Here is a 16,878-nt window from a genome sequence, read left to right on the forward strand (position 1 = left end):
CTACACCCTAATCAATAGTAAATGTCCTTTCATGAACAATCACATTCAAAATCATTGATGGCTCATAAATTGTTGGTGCATTTCTCTTTTACTGGGTAGCCAACACGTGTTTCGTCATGAAACCTCAGGTCTTCCTCAGGGCTTAAAACCCCAATAACAGTCCAAAAATATACAAAAGTACAGCCCTAATACATACAAGATATAATATTTGATACATTACCAATTGTTTAGTAAGCACATGTCAAGTTAGATGATATGTCCACATGTGAATTAAATGTTGACCACAAAGGGTAACCATCACAGGTTAAGAGGTAGCGTGAGAAAAAATACATAGATAGTTAAATCATTTGCACTACTAAATTGCACACGCAGTCCGCACTAACAAAACAAGTGCTGGTTTCTGTGTCCATATATCTGATAGATAACCTTAATATACTTTGTGATCCTGCCTCCACTACCATTGTACCTAATTACCAAACTACTACAAATTGTTCCGTTATCCAATGGATTAGGTAAATCCTGTTAGGCATGCAGAAACAACTGTGATTGGTATTGGGCGCGCTCTGAAACACCTGTGTATGAGCGCAATATAAATAAAATGGTTCCATGTGTTAATATCCCCGCAAAAATATTGCGATACAAAAATATCGTCATATTTTTGCGGCTATATTGACCCATGGACCCTGCGGGGGACAGCCCTGCAAACCCTGCATTGTTTTAAAATGTGCGGGGGACACTCCCACAGCCCCCACTCGCACACAATATCCCCCCCAAAATATCGCCTATGGAGAGACAAACGGCCATATGTATGGCGATATTTTTGTAGGGGATATTTTGTAGGGATACCAATAAAATATCAATATCAATTGGTCATCCCCAGAGTGACATTAACCGCAAGTTCTCACGTCTGCAAAAGCACTGGTGCAACCTCACTGTGTCCCAAAGTGAAGAATGAAGAGTCTCACTATGTTTACCGTTTATGAAATAATGATGAGTTGTTTATTGGTACCAACTCTACACTTTTGAAATAGCAGTTGCTTTGTGGCACATTAGTGCTCAGTTGATGCTAGATCATGTACATCTGGAATACTAAGGTTGTAGATTGTAATACATAGCTGAATAACCCATCCATGCAACTCTGGAAGGTAAGGAATGATAGCGAGTTGTACAAATGTATTCATTTATAATGTGAAAAACATTGTGGAATAAAGCCACCACCATGGCCATTATACTTTTTGAGATATTGAGGATAGCGGGTCTGATGGGGGATTTCTCCCCAATATATAGGTAGTTATTTGGTAAATTCATAGATAAGGTTCAAAGACTTTTATGTGGACATTTGGGATGGGCGGTTTAGATAAGTGCAGAATATTCTCACTTTAGGTTCTACTTCGGGGGTCACCGGTTGACAATTTATGGTTGAATGGATATATTCCTCCAAATTGTGTAAGAGAACGCACAACCGATTTAGCAACAGTGTCCATTATAGGCCCATTTAAAATGCGGGGCCAATGCAGTTCTGTCCATTGAACACAGGGTACCTTTATGTGCGGTTTGCCTTCAAGGACAGCAAGCGTTTCAAAGAAGCCCAACAGAGGCGCTTTACCCAACACCTTGCCACTACAATTATAGTGACAATTGTTATAGTGTGGATCAGTGTCACCATACAAGTGAAGCAAGAGAGTTAGATAAGTCTAACACTCCATTGATGGTAGAGTGGAAGGGAACTTCTGTTTGGAAATATTGAGTCAGTTACCGTACATGTATGCATGCTGAATGACCTGCGCTAATATATGAACACAGCCAGTGAAACACAGACTTTAGCACTAGGAATCCTTTGTATCAGGCTCGCTCTTTATCACATTTTTGAGTAGAGACAGTGGTTTCAAGATCGATCTAATGTCGCAGCATCGATCGCAATCCAGTTTGTTTTGATATGGTAAATGAGTCTGACGTCGGACCTTAAGCGTCTGACGTCACAAACGTTATGATGTCGCCAGCAACATAAATAATGATTCACAACCAAAATGGTGGCGCTAGCAGACAAGCTGAACGCTGCGACTTCCTAACATTGGGTTGGTGGACTTAAAACATCAATTTACAAGTAAGTGGAGGTTATGATATGATATGACATATGGCAATTATAACGCACCTGTACACAAGTGTTTTTAGGCGTCAAAAGACAAGGGAGAGAAAACATAGGGAGGACAGGACAAACTATCTTACCAGGCCTCGCGTCATTCGGATTGTGCAAGTGCGACAACAAAGAAGTGCAGGGGGAAGCAGACGAGAAGTGCAAGGGAGAGGAAGGAGGAAGTGCGATCAGGGCAGCATGCCTCTGAGCGAGTGCAGTCAGGGCAACGTGTCCCTGGGTAAGTGCATGGAGGAGCGGTGGCTGTAGGGGTTACAATTACAGCCCCCAAGTGCTAGGTAGGCCAGAAGGCAGTGCAAAGGAAGACTGGTTGTGAAGGAGCCTGGGAACCAGTGAGACTTTGAGGCAACCAAGCAGCCAGTCAGGCAGCAGATAGGTAAATTCTGAGAGGTCTAATGCTAGTAAAGCACCTGGAAAAGGGATTAAGGAAGGTGGGGCATAATCATGGCTTTGATCCTTCGGCCAAGGAGCGCAAAAAGCAGATGTGACTAGAGATGGGGCGATATGGAGGGTGAGGACTCCCACGGAGTTCAAGGAGGTCCGCACAGTGAAATATTTTGTTTATAAAAACTGTTTAAAGGGTCAAACACTCCTTATGAGGATCAACGATGCTGAAAAAATGATGAGCTGCATGTTGGGTTATATCACTACGAGGTTCTGGCAGTTGATTAAGCCAAGGGGGACAGACCAATATTTGCAAATCCAAGCAATATCTGAAGACGTGTGGGTAAAACATTTCACTGAAGTATATGTAAAGGCAGGGGTGTCTGGGTGTACTCAATTTGCACATGTCAGTTGGCAGGGGGCCCTTAGTTGGAATTTTGATGATATTGCTTTTCTGATTAAGCTGAGTAAAAAATCTAATACCCCCGGCCCGGATGGCTTGTCTAACTTGGCTTTTAAATCAAATGTTCTGTTATGGGCCAAGCTTCTGTCACACTTGTTAGAAAACATCTTGTTAAATAGAAAGTTTCCGGGGACCTGGTGTGCAGCTTTGATTGTCCTGATCTTTAAGGGAGGAGATAGACTGTCTCCAATGCACTACAGGGCCCTTTCCCTGTTGGATGCTTCCAATAAAAATGTTGCTGAGATGATCCTGAAAGAATTGCAAGATTGGGTTAGGGCTGCTAACTGTCTGGATCCTTACCAAGCACGCTTTAAGAAGGGAGTGGGAATTGCCCTGAATAGTTTTGTCTTGATGCTTTTTTCTGGGCAAGTTAAGTAGCAGGGGAGGCTGGTTTATCTGGCCTTCCTGGATGTGAGTAAAGCATTTTATCACGTAAATAGGGCAACTCTTTGGAAGAGCCTGCATGATAGTGGATGACCCGAATCATTAATTGGAATCTTGGAGGCCTTACAACGTGGAGCTAAATTTAGTTCAGATTGGACTCACATTGTACTTTTTTATTATTGTATAGTGACGAATTGGGGAATGCGCCAGGGGTGTGTACTCGGTCCGTTTTTATTTTGTTTTTACATAAAGGATCACTTGCCTATTGAAAAACTCTTAGGACAAACCCGCCCAATTTGGGAGATGTAACAGTACAATATTTAGCATGCGGGGATGACATTGTCATCTGTGACATGACACGGATATGCCTGCAAAAAGCTTTACAGGTGGTTGATGATTTCCATAGCTTGAAATCAAAAATTCTGGTGCTGTATAGGGGGAGATTTTAATGGAAAAAATGTGGATAGAACATGAGAAGCCAAGAGTTGGAGGTGGTTAACATGTATAAGTACCTGGGCGCGTGTATTTTTGATGGAAAGGGTAGGAATGCACCAGAAGTCGAAGTAAAGTCGAAATTCTTGGCAGCAACCAGTCAGCTTATTCCAAGTTTGGCCAGTTTTCGTTACTACCTATAATGACATTGTTTAAACAGAAAATTGTTCCTATATTGGTTTTTGGGGCTCACACTAGGGAGGATGGAGTCTGTTGGTTAAAGCTGGAGGCTAAGTTGTGGAGAAGGGTGTTGTGTCTACCGGCCTCAGTTCCAGGAGCAGGGATACTGTTTGAGTTGGGGCAACTCCCAATTCAGACAGTAACTGACTGGGGAAAGTTGCAGTTATATGCTGGTATAGATTCTCTGCCCAATGCCTCGTTTTTTGAACACCTTAATGAAATGTGGGTAAAAGGTAACTTTATGGTGTTGGTGGACTGGGGTGCATGGTTTACACACACTCTTTTAAAAATGGAATCTTCAACACACGAACTGTCCATGACAATGTGAAGCAAAACTTATTTAAACATGTGTGGATACAGTTTAGGGCTGGTTTGCTGGAGTACCAATGTTTTAACGATCATTTTATTTGGTTGATAAAGATTTATAACATTCTAGCTCCATATTTGAAGAAGCACCCGTCCAGAGAATTCAGGTTCCAAACGTTGAGATTAAAACTAAATTTGTTCCCCACGATGGAGGTACTGGGGAAAAGGAGAAAGGTCCCCAAGGGAAAAAGACGGTCGATATTGTGCCGTGGAGGATGAAACTTTGAAGCATTTGTGTGTGTATTGTTCAGCTTTGCGTTCGTTGTGGTTGAGAAAAACTGATATGCGCCCTAGCGTATTAGATGCAGACTTATGTACTAGAATCCTAAACACAAATGAAATGTTTGTTTGTTTGTTTATTAAATTTATAATGCGCACCAGACTCAAGAGTAGCAGAGCGCAGAAGGTTATGCGAAGCTTACAAGTTACATAATGTACAGTCAAATCACATTACACAAGACAAAATATAATGTACAGGTTAAGTTGCGCAAAAGGTGGGGTTATTTACATCATGGTAATTGGGGGTGTACAATATACATATTTATAATATAGCAGCAAGTCATAGTAGCGTAACCCATTTTCAGAGGAGAACTAATTCTCAGAAAAGTTAAGTTGAGTGATGAGATTCTTTCTGAAGAAAGAGTAGGGGAGGTCGGCTCTCAGCTGGTGTGGCAGGGAATTCCAAAGTTTAGCGGCCTTCACAGGGAAACTGTTACCGCCTATCTTGGAAGATTTGAATCTGGGGACTACCAGACAGTTAGTGTTAATGGTTCCAGATGGTCTGCTGGATGTTCTTCTAGATATTCTGTCAGTTAGATAACTTGGAGCCATGTTGTGAAGGGCTTTGTGTGTCAAGGAGGCTATTTTTAGTTGTATTTTGTTATGGGTAGATAGCCATTTATGATGACATCTGATAGCAGAGATGTGCACTCTTTTATTGATGCCTAGTGCAGCCCTAATGGCATTATTTTGTAGTATTTGGAGTTTTTGGATGGTGGTTTTATTAGCACTACTGTAAAGGGCGTTGCAGTAGTCTAATCTTGATAAAATTAATGCTCTGGCGAGTATGAGACAGCTATCATTGTCGTAAATCTCCCCCCGTCTCACCTGGGTTCGCTTCTTGCTCTGTTCCGTGGGAGGATTCCTCTTGTGGACGGATCGGGTCTTGTATAGGCAGGCTCGCTCGAGTCTCGTCTGGCTGCAGAGCGCGTTCAGAGTTCCGGGAAGGTCGCAGTTCCAGGATGTCCAGGAAAAAGGTAGCGGTCGCTAGGGATGAGGATTCCGGGAGCAGAATTAGAGGGAAGGGGTGAAAGGAAGGAAGAAGCAACCAGGAAACTAGGAATAGTGGATTCGCCGAACAGCACACACACGTCAAGTCACTACCTAATGATAGCGTTGAGACGCGCGGGGCCGCGGGGGCATGGCCAATTTATAAAACGTGCCGTGTGCGACGTGAAGGCTGGTGCGAGGCAAGTCACTTGGCACGGCCATGTTGGGAGTAACAAGGAATACAACCCCCGTCGCGATAAGGACCAGGAAGTCCAGAAGAGGCAAGTTCTATGGGTCATGACAATCATTAGAAAGGAAGGGCATACCTGCTCTGATCAGCTTACAGGTGTAGGCGGTGGTGGACGCCAGAGAGTTTAGTTGTTTGGTAAAGCACATCGTTGCATCAAGGTAAAAGCCCAAGGTTTTTACCACGCTGGAGACGATGGTGTTACTACCGTCAATAATGAAGGAGGCGTATTCATGCCCTAGTTTGGTAATGTTGGAAGGGGAGCCAAGGATTATCAGCTCTGTCTTGTCATCATTCAGGCATTGGCCGTGAGTGGCCATCCATGCCTGAATGATGAGATAGATTCTATTCACCAATGCCAGGTCCCTACCATGATTCCCGGAAAGCGGGAGGAGAATCTGAGTGTCATCTGCGTAATTCGTGTAGGTGACACCCAGTAGGTCCAGATCATCGAACAGTGGCTTGGTGAATATGTTGTAGAGAGTGGTAGACACACAAGAACCCTGGGGGACCCCGCACATGATAGGGGTGGGATCCGCAGCTGCAGAGGGTGAGAATACTCTGCTAGTTCTTTCACTCAAGAATGATTCTATCCACTTAACAGCGCTAGTGGAGAAGTGGGCTGCAGTATTTAGATGCCTACAGAGGACCTTGTGATCTACCAGGTTGAATGCAGCTGAGAGATCGACTAGCAGCAATAATGCTGTTTTCCCTTGATCTCTCAGCTCATCGATCTGGGTCTTCAGGTCTATCAGTGCAGTCTCCGTCCCATGTAATGGTCGGAATCCTGACTGTCGGACCCCTAGGAGTTTGTGCTGTTCGAGGTGTTTCTGGATCTGTAAGTATGCAATTTTATCTAGAATTTTAATCAAGAATGGTACCGTTGTAATGGGACGGTCATTGGTAGCGATAAGTGGGTCTAGAGTTTGCTTCTTGAGAAGCGGGAGCACCCATGATTGTTTGAGATTGGCTGGGACAGTACTAGAGGCAAAGGAGGTATTAATCAGTTTGGAGATAAAGGGGGAGAGGTCTCTTGCAGCCTCTTTTATGATGTACGCTGTACAAATATCTCCTTTACAATTGGAGGGTTTGAGGGAGAATATAGTTTTTTCCACTTCGAGGATAGTTGTTTTAGTGAAGCAGAATGTGGTAGTTGGGTCAGTGATGTTTACCTTAGGTAAGGAATGGTTGTTAGTTGGTTGTGCTAAGTTCAAAGAGTCTTTCTTGTCATGTTCTTGTCTATAGGGTTATTCAAATTTTTGGATGTTGTTTTAAATACTTAGAAAGGGATCTTTTCCTTTCTTCTGCTCTTTTTAAGCATGTGTTTTTGTTTTAATGTTTTTAGAGTTATAATTATATTTTAAGATGTGGAGATTTGAAAATGTTTGATTTATATGTAATTTTTGATGTAACATGATGTGCGAAAAGTTCAGTATTGTATCAAAACACACTATTAATAAATACATAAATTAGCAAGGGAGTGAGAGAGAGAGAAGGCAGAGGTGAAAAGGAGGGCCTTGAGCTGCTTCCAGAACTTCAGGAGGGCTGGCTCAAATCTGAGAGGGCCAGGGAGGCCGTTCGAGAGGCACATGCAGAGAAGAGAGATATACCCCCCACTCACCAGGTAACTTGGTGATGAAGTATTGATGATCCTAAACATATTGCTTTTTCTATAAAAATAAGGTTTACCTCTGGATTGCTAAACAGCTATTAGGAAGCAGTTACCTGCTGCACTTGATGTAAAGTAGATTAGGGACAAATAATTAGGCTAACCGCATCACTGATACCAAAGGGAAAAGGTAGTGGTGAACCTCCAATTAACTCAAGACAAATGTGTCAGGCTGCACCCTTGGAAACTGTGGCAAAGGTGGAGATTCTAGCTTATATGTTCTGTCTCCGCTAGAGGACTCTGTCTAGTCCTCACCCAACATTCCCTTGGAACGGTTTGTTGTATCCGTCACTTCCTTTGGTTCATCACTGCTGTGTTACTACACAGTTACCCCTCTACAGTGCTTCTCAAATTTTCATCGTCCTACTCAGAGTTTGCCTTGCTTTCTTTTCTGCCTTTTGCCCTTGCTCGCTCTCATTCCTCCATTTTCGGATTCCTCCTCGCTCTCTTTTGCTTTCGGTCTCTGCATTCCGCGGGGTCCTCTGTGGTCACAGCCCCCACGCTGCTTTCTGTGCTCTCTCCCTCTTGCTTTCGGTCCGCGCGTTTCACGTGGTCCTCTGTTGTCACAGCGCTCGCGCTGATTTCTGTGCTCTCTCCCTCTTGCTTTCGGTCCCCACGTTTTGCGGGGTCCTCTGTTATCACAGCGCTCACACTGCATTCTGTGCTCTCTCTCCTTAACTCCTACTTAACCTACCGCTCCTCTTCGCTCAACCTTATCCAGGCTAATTACCGTGGGCTTCATTCTGTCCTTCTCTGATCTTGCTCTGCTTTCTTTTGCTCTGCGTACCTCGCGTTCCCTCTGACTCGCTCTGCCTGGTCTGTCCTTGTTTTCCGGCCGCTAACAGGAACTCACTCTCTCTCTGCCCGGCTCTCTCGCTCTGTTCTAGTCTTCCTTCTCATCCTCGTATCTCCTCTGGCATTGTTGCTATTCTAACCCTAGCATGTTGTGAGGGTTCAGTTACTCACTCCGTTGGATCAGACAAAACTCCTGTAGCCACTTACGAACTCTGGCTTGGGTTCAGTCCTCCATATAGTGGGTGACTCCATCAGGTGGTATACCTGTCCTGATTCTCCTTGTGTTCTAAACTGGTACTCGCGCCATCTGGCAAGGAAGCTTCAAGGAGCAATCCACTTACCAAGGGGCCTATTCCTCACTCGAACCGCAGGAGCGGCTCCAGAAGGTTCCTACAAACTTACCAGACAGGACTGTCATCTTTTACCATCAATTCGGAACAAGTTCTGAAACACCTCCCAGGGTTTTGTGGTGCCCACTGGCTTTTCCCCTGGAATTTGGGGCTGGCTCCTCAGGGTTCCCCGTGACTTAGAGCTTATACCAGTCAAAGTGGCTTCCCAGAGAGCTCGACCCTACTTACACGATAAGAAGGAGAAAAAGTCCAAAGGAGAGAAGAACCCCGGAATCCAGACGAATACGAAAGAAGAAACAGACGGAGACCAGAGACAGTTATTTGGAAGAACAAGGTGTGGAGGAGATTCGGGAGGGTACACAGCTGCATGACAAAATGTCTGGTTAAGGGCTTTCCACAATAGCCATCACAGATTTTAAGGTTTTCTGCAATATGTGGACACAAAACTCACGACAATCATTGAGAGAAAATTCTTCAACGGAAAAGAAGAACATAAGGCAATTCACAACATGAAAATAGCACAAAACAACTTGTTTTAAAAACATTGACATGTAACAACCTACCTTTATTGATTCAATAAATAATACATTTTAACATGAATATCACTGTGTCAGTTTACCTTAGGAGGGATGAGTCCTTGAAGCAAGTTAAGGCTTTGCATTATCACAAATGCTTCCATCATCTCTATTTTGTATTCCATGGACTGGATGCTAAAGCGGTACAAATCTGAGAAGGATGAGGCATACAACTGTCTCAGAGTTTCAGATTCTTGAAGAGAGCGCTTCTTTAACCATCCCTGTGAATATAAGGTCAAAAGTGAACATAAATCTAAGCTATTAAAGTAATAACTCACTGACAACATTAACAAAATTAGCACCCTAGAGGAAGACCTAGGCTTTATTAACTACACTTTTAGACAATGCGAGATATTAGTCCCAAAAGTCCCAAAAGTATTCTCAACTTAATTGCTCCATATCAATCAAGTTATTCATGGTTAGAAATAAACCCCATACGTGAATGACATCATCCAGAATTCTATGCTACCCAAACAATGGTAAAGTTAGAACTTGTTTGATACAAAATAAAACATGTGCTGCTTTGAATTTAGTGACTTTTGAATTTACCTATTCAAAAACAGTGCTGGCTTTTGAAATTCAGCCACTCTAATAATGGCACTGACATGACCTGCTGCCTTAAAGTTTGCCTTTCTGAACACCCACCACTACAGACCTAGCAATTCTAAAACTATACTGATTTGATTCTGTTCCTCCTAAACCTAACCACTTTAAAACTCCACATACTCGATTCCTACTGCTCTTGAATCTCTTCATTTTAAATTTGCACTACCTGATCCTAGAGACTTACCATCTCGAATGCTGCTATTTTTAAATCAGACGCGTTTGATATGTACTGATTTGCTCCGGACGGCCCACAACATTTTGTTTATTCTGATTGCTGGTCACCTTAAACTCCTACACTCTGAAAACCTGACCGTGCCTTGACGCTCTAAATCTCAATTATCTGAACTCTACCGCTCTTCAACGTAACCACCTGGAATCTTCCAATCCAATCCTTGCCACTTCGAACCTTGACATCTACTATTACTAACAAGCCACCACACGCCTATAATAATTTGGCATCTATAACCACAGCAAAGGCACCTGCCACTGTGTGTAGCCCAACATCGATCTATCCAGTCAACAATTGCCGAACACTGGATGAAAGACCTAATTCAAGTACAGGAAACTGAAGAAATATATGTACAAAATGTGGTGTCTGCCTGCAGACCGAAAGATATCTGAGCCCCATTGAGGAGATATCACGGGACATCCCCGACAAATCAGGAGACGAATCATCCAGTTCAGCCAATGACCTAGCCAACGAACCCACATGACCATTACTGAGCCCAGACTGATATCATGAAAAAAGCCACCCACACGTGCAATGCAAAGTGAACCCCAAATAGAAAATGCATAACCTGCTATATGTTAAAATGTATAATGCCAACACTTGTTGGACATATGTGATGCACTTGTCAAATCTCAAAATAAAGGTTTAAAAAAAACAATCGCTGAACACTGTGGCTTACCGGACGTGATCAAAACCAACTGGAACTACCAACAACAGAGAGCCTCCCAGCCAGGGAGCCTACTACCATAACAGCTTAACGCACAACCAGATCTGCAGTGGAACACTGACCCACAACAGTCATGAAACACTGCAACCACAAAAATGGCCCGCTCCAAGAAGGACAAGAAAACAAGAATGGAAAACAGAAGAAGAAAAACAAATTAAACCATACCCCCGTCGAACAACAGGAACTACCTACCACAATTAGCAACACGTCAAAATCACCATCAACCGCTCCTAAATGAAATAAAGATACAGATAAAGACAAGAACATAGACATTACATCTCCCACTACCTCTCCACCTACAACCCCACTACACCGGAAAACAAACAACCCACAACAAAGGACCCAATGAATACTAGAGTGAGCCCCAAAAGACTATCAAGCCACCCACCACAACACACAGAACTATGTTAAAAACAGCTTCGGAAAAACAACTATAAGAACTAGAGCTAAGCTAGAATCCCTAACTATACACACTCCTTACATAACCAGAGGTTGGAAAAAGGACCATAAGGATAATCAAACACTCCACTACAACTAATCAGAACAGAGAAACCCACTGCGCAACTTAATGGAACTGCTAAACGAAGGGACAGATGACTCAACCATGCACCCCTCAAGAAACAGGCTCAGCCAAGAAAGAGCCGAAGAACCGACTTGGTAACTGCCCCAACCGCAACACAACAAAATTACACTTAACCAAGAACAAACCAACTCCCACACACTACACTGCAGTCTACTCAAGGTAAATTCCATGGCAAAGTAGAAAGCAGAAACGTACAACCTCTTAAGCGAAGGCGGCACAGACGCACTGTTCCTCACAGAAACATGGCTATCTGACAACTACAAAGTAATCGCCCACAAGGCCAAATCCGACAACTCCAAACTAATAAACTGTACCAAAGAAAATAAAAGAGGAGGAGGAATCCGACTAGCACACAAAAATCACATCTACTCAAAACCCCTCCCCTCAACCGACATAGAAATCACTCTTAGTCAATTTCAAGCTCAATAACCAATCCAACTTACTGTTCCTTCTGATTTACAGACTGCCCACCTACAATTCCAGCTTCACCACAAATCTCATTGACGCCATAGCCAACCACTCTACAAACCATGTGTCTTTTCCGCTGTTACCTTTTCTTTTCCTGCTCCTGCTGCCACGCTCCTCTACCCGCTTTCCGCTGGGTCAAGGATCTCTCCCTCTTCCTGGACATTCCGGGCTTCTTCCGGATAGTGATTATCTCGCCCTCGGAGTCTCCAACCTGCGCCTTAGCCGAGATTGTTGGCCTTTGACCGTACTGCCTAACGAAAGTCTCCTGCGGCTTTGCCCGTCATCGGACTACCACTTACCATTAGCTCCAACAAGAGGTTTTTTAGGTTACAAGCTTTTTCCTCTTATTCTGCCGTTCTCGGGCGGGGGTCCAGTGTCTGCCCTATTTAATACGGCAACATTGTGGCTTCCATCCGGGGAAGGCCATATCTCTTCACCAAGAAGAAGCCGAATTGGAGAAGGAGGAGCAAGAAACCGCAGGATTCAACTGAAGAATCAGGTGAGTACGAAGGGGACACAACAGTGCTTAGTGACTTAGAAGCTGATGTAACCGACAAACTTGACAGTTTGCAACACCCAATATCCATCAACATGGCAACAGCAGAGCAGAATCAGGAATTGGTCAATGCCGTGCAGGGCCTCTCAAGAGGTCCAGACTTTAAAAACGGAAAACAATATTCTGCAACAGCTTATAACCACACGAGAACAGTCCCATGCCGATCTATCACCAATGCCACTGGCCTCTGGCAAGTATGATGGGTCGCCAAAGAAATTTAAGGAATTTATGGAGGCATGTATAGTCTACTTTACTTTTTGTTCATACACATATTCGTCTGATAAAGCCCGGATAGGATTTCTGATTTCTAACCGAGCTGGCAACGGTTTGGCATGGGCCATTTCCATGGTGACCAGGGCAGATCCTGTGTTGCAGGATTATGGAGCATTTACGGCCCAGTTTAAACAAGCCTTTGAAAGACAAGAGACTTCCCAAGTTGCCAGTGAAGAGCTACTCGACATCAGACAAGGGCCCTTGGATTTACTGACCTACATCTCGCTTTTTAAGTGAATAGCTGCTGACACAGGGTAGCCCGAAGCTGCACAATACACTATTTTCAGGTGAGGTCTCGGAGAAGAATTTAAGGCTGAAGTGGCCCGTTCCCCACGACCAGCAACCTTTCCTGAGCTTCTGTCTACTACCTTGCAAATCGACTTCCGGTTGTCAGAACGGAGATCTGAACGAAGAAGAATACGCTCACCCACCCATCCAACTGAGCCTTCAGTCCCTGTTCCCTCCTCACCTCGACAAGCCAAAGAAGAACCAATGCAGATCGGGGCCGCAAGTGGCCCTTTGTCTCCGGAGGAAAGGAAACGACGAAAGGAGAGCAATCTCTGCATGCGTTGTGGATCTAACTATCATCTCCTTTGGGATTGTCCTGAGATGCCCCCTCGTCGCCAGGGTAATGGGCGATATCGGAACTAGCGGGGACGTATTTCCGAGGTACCGAGCAAGTCCCTATGTTTCCATGACAGTATCCTCCGCAATACCTACTGAGCGTAACCGTCTTATGGTGGTGGCCATCCAGTTGCTCATAGGACAAAGGACTATTGATACCCTGGCCCTCATAGACTGCGGAGCAGCCGGCACTTTTATGGACATACTATGGGCCAACAAAAAGGAGATAAAACAGGTTGAGAAGGAAGAATGTTAGGCAGAAACCTGTGCAGTTCCCTTAGGGACCACTGCAAAAGATTTAGGACTACAGGTGGTTGGCAGTAAACCCAATTGGTAGCAGTCTGCACCACACAGATTTACCTGGTAGCTGTGGCTGAGCAGTCAGACTTCTCTCAAGATGAGTTAGGCAGTACATAGAGTATACACAATAGGTACAGGGATACAGTAGCACAAGCAAACACTGACCAGAGCTTTGGTGTAAATGTATATAATTATGTATTTAAAGACACACTTGTAAATTACACTAGCACAAAAAGAGGTAAGTAAATTCAACACACAGTCACTATTATATACATACAACCCTGATTACTTATTAGACAAGTCTTAGTGAGAAACACCACTTATTTTCAGACAGAGGTGAGCGCTTAACATAAGATGGCACTCTAAGTTATTAAAAAGGGAGGGAAAAGGCAAAGTTATGAAAGCACACAAATTTCAATACTTTTCAAAGAACTACAGTGAGGCAGGTTAGGCAAAGTCTACTGGAGAGCAAGGAAGTTCAAATGCCAGGCCCACTCTTAGATAGAGCAAGCAAAATGTGTCCAGGATCACATAGTGGGGTTATGCCCAAAGAGTCTTTGTAAATAGTTCACAAAAAGATTGAGATCAAGTCAGGAAAAGTTAGTTAACAGGCCCCAGGCTAACCCAGGTTAGAAAGTCGAGGATGTACTGTCACCCGGAACGATCTGTCGCAAGGGAAGCCAGGCGGGACACAGTACCTGAAAGTGGGAAGAACGCTCCAGCGGGGGGCAGTTGTTCCTGGCAGCGGGTGCAAGTCGGTGTTTCGTCCAGAGGAAGAGGAGGTCTCGACGTGGTGGAAAGCTGAAGGTCGTTGCACTGCCAGGGAAGAAACCAGCCGCGGAGTTTCCCGTTTACAAGGTACCACCCTTTTCTTCGCGGTAGTGGTAAACTGTGGTATTCCGGTTGCCGGGGTGCTTGGCACGGGCAAGACGGCCACGAGATGGTCCAGGAAGGTGAAAAGACGGGCAAACTGGTTATCCCCACCAGTCAAAGGAAGAAGACTCTCCGGGCTAGAGATCTCCTCTGTCGTCGGGAAAAGTGGTGAGACGGTTCAGCAGGGATCCACCGGTGGTGTCGTCGTTGCAGGTCGGCTCGGCTTCTCCCTCCTCGGATTCTTTAGGTCCTGTGGCAACTTCTGAAGTTCCAGTCCCCAAAGCCCTGCTTTAATGCAGAAAACCCCCATTCATTCAGCCTAGCTGTCACTCAAACATGCTAAGTGGTGTGCCGGGCGGCTCACCACTTGGGCCAATCACACAAGAGTGCGACTTCAGTTGCCGAGGCAACTCAGTCCAGGGTGCCTAAACCCCCTCCCACATCCCCTGTGGTACCCAGACAGAGTGGCACCACTTTTGAAGGCTTCTGTGGAGAAGCCCGCCAAAAAGTGGAACAAAGGGCTCGACTTGGGTTGGAGTCACAGAAGAGAACACAAATGCCATTTTGGAACCAAGTTTCGGCAAAAAATACCAACCGGTGAATTTATATTAATTTAATAAACCAGCGGTATGTTCGAGGCTATTTTAAAAAGTGGTAGCCTTGAACAATGGGAAAATCCCATAGGAATATATTTGCGATCGAATATAAAAAGTAGTATCCACTGCCATCAGCCAAAACTCGGTCGGGGGGGGACTGGACAGTGCCCCCTCGAACAACAGACCCCGGGGCAATCAAATTTCCCCGACCAGTACATCCACAAGATGATGGTTTGTACTGGTTCTGTTCACAATTTGAGACTAGTAAAGCCAATGGTGACTTTACATGCCTTGGGAGACAGTAGTCAGTCCCAGGGTATGGAGTCTATTCTTGGGGGTCGCTAAGACACCCCTGGGTTACGTCACGGAGGGTGCTGTGTAACCCACATACCAAAAACACATGAAGCCCTATGGGGTAAAGGACCCCATAGCCCATAAAACACATACAAAGTCAAAGGAACACCTCAAATCATGTCTAAGAGTGGGAGGTAAAGAGTCTCACTCTTAGCAGGAGAAAAAAATAAACCCCAAAAATCCAGCAAAGCTGCTGGGGGACTCACTAGGTTTGGGAAAATTGCCTTTACAGAGAATTCTCCCTAACAAAGAAGACCAGAAGGTTGAAGGCGTTGACGGAACGCCTTTTTGCTCCGGTTTGATAACCCACTCCAGAGATGCAATGTGCATGACAGTCCTCCATCACACAGAATCTATCCAGTTCGACCTTATCCGGGCGGCACACTTCCCAGTTATACTTGGGGTCTCCTGGTTACGCAGGCACAATCCAGCAATTGACTGGTCTAAGAACCAGATTGCTTTTACCTCCGGTTTCTGCTGCAAGTTCTGTCTTAACAACTGTGCGTATGGAACAGTGAAGGCATTTGATATCTCCTCTTCCGGCAACTCTTCCACCAAGCCCCTTGGAGTTCATCTTATTCCGACCGAACTAGGTGGGTTCAACAAGGTGTTTGTGGATCAAGAACCCAAGAACTACCTCCACACCGACCAGAGGACTGCACCATTGATCTGTTTCCCGACACCCTTGTTCCTTTTGGGCGCATTTTTTTTCTTTCCGTCAACGAAAAGGAAGCGCTCCGTACCTATCTCGATGCCAACCTTCAGCAGGGTTTGATCCAACCTTCCCGTTCTCCGACCAGGTGCATCTCTATTTTTCATCCCCAAGAAGGACACGCAGGAACTAAGACCATGTATAGACTACAGGGGTCTCAATCGAGTCACTTTTAGGAACCATTACCCTATGCCTCTGATACGTGACATCTTGGAGGCAGTACAAGGGGCCATCTTCTTTTTCCAAACTAGATCGGGGACGGGCCTATCATTTGCTTCGCGTCCGAACGAGGGACGAATGGAAGACAGTTTTCCGTTCCCAGTTCGGTCACTACGAATACTGAGTGATGCCTTTCAGCTTGGTGAACGCACCCGTTATCTTCCAGCGGTTCATGGACCAGATCTTTTCAGATCTATTGAGCCATTGTGTCATCGTCTACCTCGATGATATTTTGGTGTTCTCTTCATCTCAACAAGACCATAGGAGACATCTTCTGCAGGTTCTCGAGCGTCTCCAGGACCATCACTTGAAAGTCAATCTTGAGAAATGCGTCTTCGAGGTAAACACAGTGCACTACTTAGGTTTACTCCTTTCCGAGCGTGGAGTGGAAATGGACCATAGGAAAGTGACCGCCGTGCTTAACTGGCCATC

General features: G+C 44.8%; 1 protein-coding gene across 1 annotated transcript in view; it reads right to left on the reverse strand.

Annotated features, from left to right (window-relative positions):
- Positions 1–16,878, reverse strand: part of DNAH5 (dynein axonemal heavy chain 5) — a 4,235,244-nt gene that overhangs the window by 1,861,906 nt on the left and 2,356,460 nt on the right. The window contains exon 44 of the mRNA XM_069613779.1: positions 9,371–9,547. Coding sequence (XP_069469880.1) covers positions 9,371–9,547 — 177 coding nt within the window. The remainder of the gene's footprint in view (positions 1–9,370; positions 9,548–16,878) is intronic.

The sequence above is a fragment of the Ambystoma mexicanum genome, chromosome 5p, assembly GCF_040938575.1.
Source record: "Ambystoma mexicanum isolate Mex_15411 chromosome 5p, UKY_AmexF1_1, whole genome shotgun sequence".
In the NCBI taxonomy this organism is placed as follows: domain Eukaryota; kingdom Metazoa; phylum Chordata; class Amphibia; order Caudata; family Ambystomatidae; genus Ambystoma; species Ambystoma mexicanum.